This window comes from Hemiscyllium ocellatum, chromosome 50, assembly GCF_020745735.1.
Source record: "Hemiscyllium ocellatum isolate sHemOce1 chromosome 50, sHemOce1.pat.X.cur, whole genome shotgun sequence".
NCBI lineage: Eukaryota > Metazoa > Chordata > Chondrichthyes > Orectolobiformes > Hemiscylliidae > Hemiscyllium > Hemiscyllium ocellatum.
The window spans coordinates 8,228,589-8,239,449 of record NC_083450.1 but is presented as its reverse complement, the minus strand read 5'-3'; the positions used below and the strand labels follow the sequence as shown (position 1 = coordinate 8,239,449).

Genomic DNA, 10,861 nt, shown 5'->3' with positions numbered 1-10,861 from the left:
CGCTATTGAGACCTCTGTTCAACAAGATACGAGCTGCCTCTTAACTGGACTCATTGTTCTCCGATCATTTGTGCTATTAGAAACTGCATTTGGATGGTACAGAGGGAGCTTTACTCTGTTTGATGGGGAGCAGTGTCAAGGGAGATTCAACTTCAATTTAAAAGAGCTTTACTCGATATCTAACCCTGTGCTGTACCTGTACTGTGTGTGTTTGATGGAGGGACATATAAGGGGAGCTTTACTCTATATCTAACGCAGTGTTGTTCTTGTCCTGGGATGGGGAACAGTGCAGAGGAAGCTTTACTCTATCTAACTCCGTGCTGTCCCTGTCCTGGGATGGAGGGACACTGTAGAGGGAGCTTTACTCTGTATCTAACCCAGTCCTGTGCTGTCCCTGTCCCTGGGATGGGGGTGAACAGTGCAAAGGGAGCTTTACTCTGTATCTAACCCTGTGCTGCCCGTCCCTGGGATGGGGGGGGGGGGGGCACAGTGTAGAGGGAGCTTTACTCTGTATCTGTCCCTGGGATGGGGGGGGAGAGTGTAGAGGGAGCTTTACTCTGTATCTGTCCCTGGGATGGGGGGGGACAGTGTAGAGGGAGCTTTACTCTGTATCTAACCCTGTGCTGTCCCTGTCCATGGGTTGGGGCGGACAGTGTACAGGGAGCTTTACTCTGTATCTAACCCCGTGCTGTCCCTGTCCCTGGGATGGGGGATACAGTGTAGAGGGAGCTTTACTCTGTATCTAACCCCGTGCTGTCCCTGTCCCTGGGATGGGGGATACAGTGTAGAGGGAGCTTTACTCTGTATCTAACCCCATGCTGTCCCTGTCCCTGGGATGGGGGATACAGTGTAGAGGGAGCTTTACTCTGTATCTAACCCCATGCTGTCCCTGTCCCTGGGATGGGGGATACAGTGTAGAGGGAGCTTTACTCTGTATCTAACCCCTTGCTGTCTCCCTCCCTGGGATGGAGGGACAGTGTAGAGGGAGCTTTACTCTGTATCTGACCCCGTGCTGTCCCTGTCCTGACAATTTCATGTGACTCCCATTCCCCCAGGGCCCGCTGTAGAGCCCACTCTGGCTCATTGGTGTCTGTAGCAGTAAGCAAGTGTTTGCAACAGATTGGCAAGGCATGTTTTTGTTCAGTTTGGGGTTGGTTTATTGCGGTTTGAAAGGCCACAGAAGCCCAGATGTGAGCAAAGCAAGTGTTACAGAGGAGTTTATTGCAGTGCACTGCCTAATGCATTATTGGGGTCTGGGAAAACCCCTTTCCTTTGCAGTTCTTTGAAAAGTTGTGGAGCAGAATTGGCTGGGTGTGAGAATTTCGTCCCTCGAGTCTTTCAGGCAAAGGGGTTTTCGCTGGCATGGTCAAGGATTGTTTTCGCTGAATGTTTAAAGCTTTCCACCTTTTTAAAAACAAAGAGAATAGAAAGTAATTTTTTTCTGTCTAGAATTAGAATCCCTACGGAGTGGAAACAGACCATTTGGCCCAACAAGTCTACACTAACCCTTTGAAGAGTAACCCTACTACTCTGCATTTTACCCCTGAGTAATCCACCCTAACCTGCACATCCCTGGGCACTATGGGACAATTTAGCATGGCCAATCCACCCTAACCTGCACATCCCTGGGCACTACGGGACAATTTAGCAAGGTCAATCCACCCTAACCTGCACATCCCTGGGCACTATGGGTAATTTAGCGCGGCCAGTCCACCCTAACCTGCACATCCCTGGGCACTATGGAACAATTTAGTATGGCCAATCCACCCTAACCTGCACATCCCTGGGCACTATGGAACAATTTAGCATGGCCAATCCTCCCTAACCTGCACATCCCTGGGCACTATGGGTAATTTAGCACGGCCAATCCACCCTAACCTGCACATTCCTGGGCACTATGGGACAATTTAGCATAGCCAATCCACCCTAACCTGCACATCCCTGGGCACTACAGGACAATTTAGCATGGCCAATCCACTCTAACCTGCACATCCCTGGGCACTAAGGGTAATTTAGCGCGGCCCATCTACCTTAACCTGCACATCCTTGGATCATGGGAGGAAACCAGAGCAAACCGACGTAGATAGTCGCCCCTGAGGCTGCAATCGAACCCAGGTCCCTGGTGCCGTGAGGTAGCAGTACTAACCACTGAGCCACTGTGTATAGCTTGTGTTGCCGATGGTACTGGGGCACTGAAAAAGGCCGTTCGGCCCATTGCACATGCACTGGTCGAGACCCATCATCTCCCTGTTCTAATTCCCATCACCCAGCAGTTGACCTACGGGTAACACAAATGTTGATCCAAACACCTCGATATGTTGGGGGTTTCTGCACCACAGGGCATGGCATTCCAGATTCCCCACCACCCACTGGATGAAACAGTTTTTCCTCCTCTCCCCTCTTGCCCCTTCCCTTGAATCTATTTCCCCAGGTCATTTGAACCGTCCATCAAGGTGGTGGGGGAGAACTGCATGCAGAATTGTGATTAGTCAGTGAGGAGGGTGGAACGGACAGGTGGGAAGGAAGATGGACAAGGCAAGATGGTGGTGCCATGTTGGAGGCTGGAGCTGGATGAGGTGAGGGTAGGAACGATTTGGAATCTGGAGAAGTCGACGTTGACGCAGTGTGGTCGGAGGGTCCCAAGGTGGAAGACGAGGACTTGCATGTCTTTGGTGGTGGGAGGGGGACATTGAAGTGTTCGGCCACAGGGCGCTGGGGTTGTTTGGTGCGTGTGTCCCAGAGATGTTTCCTGAGGCACTCCGCAAGTTGGCGTCCTGTCTCCCCAATGCAGAGGAGACTGCGGCGAGGGCAACGGATCAGCCGATGAGATGGGTGGGATGTGCTGGAAAATCTCTGCAGGTGTGAAAAGATTGGGGGCTTGGGTGGGTGTGAGGAAGGAGGTGTGGGCACAGGTGACCAAACGGGAGCGGCATGGTGGCACAGTGGTTAGCACTGCTGCCTCACAGCGCCTGAGACCCGGGTTCAATTCCCGACTCAGGCGACTGACTGTGTGGAGTTTGCATGTTCTCCCCGTGTCTGCATGGGTTTCCTCCGGGTGCTCCGGTTTCCTCCCACAGTCACAAAGATGTGCGGGTCAGGTGAATTGGCCACGCTAAATTGCCCGTAGTGTTAGGTAAGGGGTAAATGTATGGGTGGGTTGTGCGTCGGTGTGGACTTGTTGGGCCGAAGGGCCTGTTTCCACACTAAGTCTAATCTGGTCTAATCTAAACTCTACCTCTGTGTCTGGGAGAGAGAGAGAATGAGAGCAGTGTGTCTCAGGGTGGAGGGGATGGATACTGCACAATTTCACCTCTTCAGCATGGACTGACAACATAGAAAATGCTCCCCACCCCCCACCACCATTAGCACCTAGGATTCCATCAGTACAGATCGCTGACGCACTAGCGACATGCAGAGGTAAGTCATTCATGGGGTCTCATTGGGCCGAATGGCCTGTTTCCACGTGGTTAGGGTTTCCGGTTTCAAATTCCCCTTTTCTCTGTCGTATGTACTGTGCGTGTACAGGAGGGTGGTGCTCGGAAAGCGCGGCCAGTCAGGCAGCATCAGAGGAGCAGGAGTGTTGACGTTTCAGGCATGGGCGCTTCAACCCACCTTCCTGGTGAAGGGCTGATGCTGGACACGTCGATTCGCCTGCTCCTCGGATGCTGCCTGACTGGCCGCGCTTTTCCGGCACCACACCGTCTCAGCGCTCCGCTCTGGGGTCCTCACTTTCTCCCTGTGCAAACACACAAGCAAGCAAACGCATGACTGAATGCCCATGCATAACACGCGCGCACACATGGCTGGGTGGTACCAGACCAGAGGGGAAGAGCTATACCTACTTGACCAGACTGACGTGCCCCAGCTGCCTCCTTGGCAAAGTGTTCGCAGTTGTACTTGGACAGGTTGTAGGGGTGAGGTCCAATCTTTCCGCGAGCTCTTGCAATTGTTTCGTGCGCGGGCGCTGTGGTCTTGTGTACCACCACTTTGTTCTCACGGGCAAAGGTCTTAAAGTCAACTTCACTCACCACGCCAGGCACTGTGTTCTCCGTTGCGATTTTTGACGATGAAGCATCGACTTCTGGAAAATTGATTGATTGCCTGTTTTCTTTGCTATTGTGTATGCCTATGTAAACATGTCACGCTGTAATTACAGGCCCTCACCAGTGGTGGGGCTACAGCTCCTGGTTTCTCCTAGTTTTCATCCCCCACGCTCTCTGACCAAGTCCCACCCATATACCCCCCCACACACACACACCTGCTCCCACACTCCCACCCATATACCCCCCCACACACACATCTGCTCCCACACTCCCACCCATATACCCCCCCACACACACATCTGCGCCCACACTCCCACCCATATACCCCCCCACACACATCTGCTCCCACACTCCCACCCATATACCCCCCACACACATCTGCTCCCACACTCCAACCCATATACCTCCCCCCCACACACATCTGCTCCCACACTCCCACCCTTATACCCCCCCACACACATCTGCTCCCACACTCCCACCCATATACCTCCCCCCCACACACACATCTGCTCCCACACTCCCACCCATATACCTCCCCCCCCCCACACACATCTGCTCCCACACTCCCACCCATATACCTCCCCCCCCCCCACACACACATCTGCTCCCACACTCCCACCCATATACCCCCCACACACACATATGCTCCCACACTCCCACCCTTATACCCCCCCACACACATCTGCTCCCACACTCCCACCCATATACCTCCCCCCCCACACACACATCTGCTCCCACACTCCCACCCATATACCCCTCCACACACATCTGCTCCCACACTCCCACCCATATACCCCTCCACACACACATCTGTCCCCACACTCCCACCCATATACCCCCCCACACACATCTGCTCCCACACTCCCACCCATATACCCCCCCCACACACATCTGCTCCCACACTCCCACCCATATACCCCCCCACACACATCTGCTCCCACACTCCCACCCATATACCCCCCCACACACACATTTGCTCCCACACTCCCACCCATATACCCCCCACACACATCTGCTCCCACACTCCCACCCATATACCCCCCACACACACATCTGCTCCCACACTCCCACCCATATACCCCCCCACACACATCTGCTCCCACACTCCCACCCATATACCCCCCCACACACATCTGCTCCCACACTCCCACCCATATACCCCCCACACACACATCTGCTCCCAAACTCCCACCCATATACCCCCCCCACACACATCTGCTCCCACACTCCCACCCATATACCCCCCACACACACATCTGCTCCCACACTCCCACCCATATACCCCCCACACACACATCTGCTCCCACACTCCCACCCATATACCCCCCACACACACATCTGCTCCCACACTCCCACCCTTATACCCCCCACACACATCTCCCACACTCCCACCCATATACCCCCCCACACACATCTGCTCCCACACTCCCACCCATATACCCCCCACACACACATCTGCTCCCACACTCCCACCCATATACCCCCCCCACACACACATCTGTCCCCACACTCCCACCCATATACCCCCACACACATCTGCTCCCACACTCCCACCCATATACCCTCCCACACACACATCTGTCCCCACACTCCCACCCATATACCCCCACACACACACATCTGCTCCCACCCATATACCCCCCCACACACACATCTCCCACACTCCCACCCATATACCCCCCCACACACATCTGCTTCCACACTCCCACCCATATACCCCCCCACACACACATCTGCCCCCACACTCCCACCCATATACCCCCCCACACACACATCTCCCACACTCCCACCCATATACCTCCCCCCACACACATCTACCCCCACACTCCCACCCATATACCTCCCCCCCCACACACATCTGCCCCCACACTCCCACCCATATACCTCCCCCCCACACACATCTGCTCCCACACTCCCACCCATATACCCCCCACACACACACATCTGCCCCCACACTCCCACCCATATACCCCCCACACACACACATCTGCCCCCACACCCATGCACACCCACCCATCTGCTCCCACACCCTCTCGCCCACCCACACCTACTCCCACCCACACACCCGCTCCCCCACACATACAGACACACACACACACCCTCTCCCACACCCCTGCACGAGCCCATACCCATTCTCTCTCGCACGCGTGCGCACACACACAATCATTGTCCATCTTTCAGTGCCCAGAGCGTGTGCTGTCTGGTCTGGAGTTACGTGTAGGCCTAGACCAGGCCTGCCTGAGCAGATCCCCTAGGAGCCAGCTACCCCACCTGGCCCCGGCTTTTAAATTATGTTTCGGGGTGTGCCAGGTGCTCTGCTGCGATTCGTATGATATAGGAGCACAGTTAGGCCATTCAGCCCATCGAATCTGCTCTGCCTTTCGATGCATCCTGATATGTTCCTCGCCCCCGTTTTCCTGCCTTCTTCCCCCTACCCCACTCCTTAAGTTTACTCACTATCCCAGTATCCACCGCACTTTGGGGGGGAGTAGTGAATTCCTCAGATTCTCCGCGCTGTGGGTGAAGCGTTTCAAATTTGCTAGCCCTTATCCTCTCGCCCTAGAATGACCCACAAGAGGAAGCATCTTTTTTTTAATGGTTACAGGTTACCTCACTTTGCAATTGTTCAATCTCTGGCCGTGCCAAAAGCCCCCAGCTCGAACGTGGAGAGTCAGCCCTGAGCTGCTCGCGTACGGGAGAACGCGAGCCCTACAGAGGCTGGCGATGAGCGTCAAAGCACAGCCGCTCGGGCAGCATCCGAGGAGCAGGAGAGTCGAGGTTTCCTCAGGAATGTAGGGGGTGCCCAAGGGGTCTGAGGGGACAAGTAGCTGGGAAGGTGAGCGGTGGATTGCTATTGGAGGGAGGGCGATGGTGACAGCCTGGCGAGGAGAGGTGGGAAGGAAGGTGGACAGGGGAGGACAGTTCTCGTGGGCAGTGTTGAGTTGGAGGGTTGGAACTGGGATAAACGAGGAAAACAGCCCTCCCGCCCCCGGGCTGGCTTCAATTCATCCCCCCCATGGCCCCGAGGACATGCAAGTCCTGGGCCTCCTCCAACGTCACGTCCAAGCCAGGAGGACGAAGGCCATGTCTTCCGCTTTGGGACCCCCTCCCTCTAACCGGCAACGTCGCTTCCTCATCTCCCTTTCTCTTCCCACCCCCAGCCCCCAGATCCAACCCTCCAACTCGACGCCGCCCTCTTGAACTGTCCCAGGTGTCCATTTTTCCACCTCACCTATCCGCTCCGACCATTCCCGGTCATCCCCCCGCCCACTTTCGTCCATCACATTCCCACCTTCCTTCCAGCCCCACAAACCCCCCCCCCCGCCCCCCACTCCTCGTTTTATCTTCCTCCACCACACCACTGCCTTCCCTCGACCGCACGCAGAGTAGGAGGGCATTTCCCTACAGGCTCCTGCGAAACAGGAATGGGGGCACGGCCCATTCGACAAGCGAATCAATCCCCTCGGAGCGTCGGAGGCTGAGGGGTGACCTTGCAGAGGTTTATAAAATGAGGTGGGGGCGTGGATCGGGTAAATAGACAATCCCCTTGAACTCTTCGACACCACAAGCCCTGAGCGCTGTCTGGAGAGGAGAATTCCTCAGGCTCCCCTCGACTCTCCGGGGAGGAGGTATTTCTCCTTCAGACTGCGACCCTCGCCTCCCCACCCCGGTCATAAGGAAGGTTCTGCCTCTGCCTTCCTCCCGTCTAGCTCCCAGAGTGACTCAAACCCCCGTCCCCACTTTAATCCACGTCGTAGGTTCATTGGGGCCGGGTGGGAATCTGTTTACGCACCGTGCGGTTCTGGCCTCCTTCCTATCGGAAAGATGTTGTGAAACTTGAAAGGGTTCAGAAAAGATGGACAAGGATGTTGGAGGGTCTGAGCTACAGGGAGAGGCTGAACAGGCTGGGGCTGATTTCCCTGGAGCGTCGGAGGCTGAGGGGTGACCTTATAGAGGGTTATAAAATCATGAGGGGCCATGGATAGGGTAAATAGACAAGGTCTTTTTCCCTGGGGTGGGGGGAGTCCAGAACTAGAGGGGCATAGGTTTAGGATGAGAGGGGAAAGGGGCAACTTTTTCCCACAGAGGGTGGTCCGTGTATGGAATGAGCTGCCAGAGGAAGTGGTGGAGGCTGGGACAATGACAACATTTGAAAGGCATCTGGATGGGGACGTGAATAGGAAGGGTTTGGAGGGATATGGGCCAAGGGCTGGCAGGTGGGAATGGGTTGGGTTGGGATATCTGGACGGGTTGGGCCGAAGGGTCTGCTTCCACGTCTCCATGACCCCCTGACTCGATGACGGTGATCTCCTTCAGCGGGGCTCTGCTGTTTCCCTCGACTTGAAGAGGAATGTTAAGAGGGCGCTCTTACTGGGAGTAAGGTGGACCACTCCTTCACCTGTGAACACGCCCCAGTGTTTGATGAAGCCATCGTGTCTTTCCAGCAGGTCTCCAGGTTCAGGCTTACATTCACCCTGAAAGGAAAGATCCAATCAGTGCTGAGGGAGTGGGCACTGTCGGAGGGTCAGTGCTGAGGGAGTGGGTGCTGTGGGAGGGTCAGCGCTGAGGGAGTGGGTGCTCTCGGAGGGTCAGTGCTGAGGGAGTGGGTGCTCTCGGAGGGTCAGTGCTGAGGGAGTGGGTGCTGTGGGAGGGTCAGTGCTGAGGGAGTGGGTGCTGTGGGAGGGTCAGTGCTGAGGGAGCGGGTGCTGTCACAGGGTCAGTGCTGAGGGAGCGGGCGCTGTGGGAGGGTCAGTGCTGAGGGAGCGGGTGCTGTGGGAGGGTCAGTGCTGAGGGAGCGGGTGCTGTGGGAGGGTCAGTGCTGAGGGAGTGGGTGCTGTGGGAGGGTCAGCGCTGAGGGAGCAATCTGCAGAGTGTGTAAGATGCTATGTCAATGCAAGGCTGTGATTAGATTAGATTGCTTACAGTGTGGAAACAGGCCCTTCGGCCCAACAAGTCCACACCAACCCACCGAAGCGCAACCCACCCATACCCCTACATTTACCCCTTACCTAACACTACGGGCAATTTAGCATGGCCAATTCACCTGACCCGCACATCTTTGTGACTGTGGGAGGAAACCGGAGGAAACCCACGCAGACACGGGGAGAACGTGCAAACTCCACACAGTCAGTCGCCTGAGTCGGGAATTGAACCCGGGTCTCTGGCGCTGTGAGGTGATCTTGCCCAGGAGTTACTGAAAACATTAGCCAGCGAGTTAAGTGTCACATACATGGTTCGTGTTCACAAATATACCCAGCCAGCAGCTCTGTGTACACAGGGACACACACAAACTGAAAACTGATGTCGTTTCGCACTTACACTTTTTCTGGCCATGTCTCTGCGTGTCTACGCTGGGTAACCACCATCTGAAATCCCAATCCCAAAACAGTCCCTTTTATTTCGAAACCTCAGATGAACAGGAAATAGTGTGTTCCAGCGAATTTGTCATCATTTCACAATTTGGTTTCACCCCACCCAGCCAGTTCTCTTTTTGAGAATTGGTTCCCCTGCGTTGTGGTCTCTCTTGCTTCATTTTGGCAAAGTTTTCATCTGCTGCAGGGGGGCTGAACAAGATGCTATTTTTGACAGTATTTTATGTTTTATTGGGTGCCTCATTTGCTGAGAGGGTCGGGTTTGGGTAAGGGGTATCCTGACCCATGAATTCTCACAGTCTCTCTCTCGCAAACTCTCCTACACACTCACACTCCCTGTCACTCACACACTTTGTCTCTCACACTCTCTCTTTCGCTCACACTCTCCCACACGCACACACTCACAGATTCTCTCTATCTCTCTCGTGTGGGTGGCACAGTGGCTCAGTGGTTAGCACTACAGCCTCACAACACAAGGGACCCGGGTTCGATTCCAGACTTGGGTGACTGTGTGGAGTTTGCACATCCTCCCCGTGTCTGCGTGAGTTACCTCTGGGTGCTCCAGTTTCCACCCACAGTCACAAAGATGTGCAGGTTTGGGTGGATTGGCCATGCCAAATTCTCCCGTAGTGCCCAGGGATGTGCTGGTTAGAGTGGATTGGCCATGCTAAATTGTCCCATAGTGCCCAGGGATGTGCCGGTTAGGGTGGATTGGCCATGCTAAATTGTCCCGTAGTGCCCAGGGATGTGCAGGTTAGGGTGGGTTGGCCATGCTAAATTGTCCCATAGTGCCCAGGGATGTGCAGGTTAGGGTGGATTGGCCATGCTAAATTGTCCCATAGTGCCCAGGGATGTGCAGGGTTAGGGTGGATTGGCCATGCTAAATTGTCCTGTCGTGCCCAGGGATGTGCCGGTTAGGGTGGATTGGCCATGCTAAATTGTCCCGTAGTGCCCAGGGATGTGCAGGTTAGGGTGGATTGGCCATGCTAAATTGTCCCATAGTGCCCAGGGATGTGCAGGTTAGGGTGGGTTGGCCATGCTAAATTGTCCCGTAGTGCCCAGGGATGTGCAGGTTAGGGTGGGTTGGCCATGCTAAATTGTCCCGTAGTGTTAGATACATTAGTAGGGAGATGGGTCTGGGTGGGTTACTCTTCGGAGGGTCGGGTGTGGACTAGTTGGGCTGAAGGGCCTGTTTCCACACTGGAGGGAATCTAATCTCTCTCACACACACTCATATATACACAACATTCTCACATTTGCTCACGCAAACTCTCACTTTCACACACAATCACACGTACTCTCTCACACACACATTTTCACATTCTCACATGTTTTCTCACACACTTTCACATACACTCTGTCAAACATATTCTCTCCATCACACACGCATGTTCACAAACACACCCTCTCACATACACACACACACACACACACTCCCTCTCGCGC

The 10,861-nt window shown here is 54.9% G+C and overlaps 1 protein-coding gene across 3 annotated transcripts; it reads right to left on the bottom strand.

The window, feature by feature from the left end:
- Window positions 1-1,133: 1,133 nt before the first annotated feature.
- LOC132805498 (phospholipase A and acyltransferase 3-like) lies at window positions 1,134-9,445 on the bottom strand. 3 transcript variants are annotated; one of them, XM_060820610.1, is made up of 5 exons: window positions 9,363-9,445; window positions 8,416-8,518; window positions 3,843-4,081; window positions 3,613-3,736; window positions 1,134-1,404 (listed from the first exon to the last, which is right to left on the bottom strand). In XM_060820610.1, exons 1-4 carry the CDS (start codon window positions 9,375-9,377, stop codon window positions 3,704-3,706), a joined length of 390 nt encoding a protein of 129 aa, XP_060676593.1. In that variant the 5' UTR covers window positions 9,378-9,445; the 3' UTR covers window positions 1,134-1,404; window positions 3,613-3,703. The 3 variants fall into 3 exon arrangements, with proteins under 3 accessions (XP_060676593.1, XP_060676590.1, XP_060676592.1); XM_060820607.1 differs by lacking the exon at window positions 3,613-3,736; XM_060820609.1 differs by lacking the exon at window positions 3,613-3,736 and having other exon boundaries at window positions 8,443-8,518.
- Window positions 9,446-10,861: the final 1,416 nt, after the last annotated feature.

Excerpts from the sequence above, each read along its gene's own strand:
- LOC132805498 (XM_060820607.1), bottom strand. Across the intron at positions 4,082-8,415 it reads AGTGGTCCACCTTACTCCCA|AAGTCGATGCTTCATCGTCA; the intron begins GTAAGAGCGCCC and ends TCAATTTTCCAG. Across the intron at positions 1,405-3,842 it reads GGGCACGTCAGTCTGGTCAA|GTGGAAAGCTTTAAACATTC; the intron begins GTAGGTATAGCT and ends GTTTTTAAAAAG.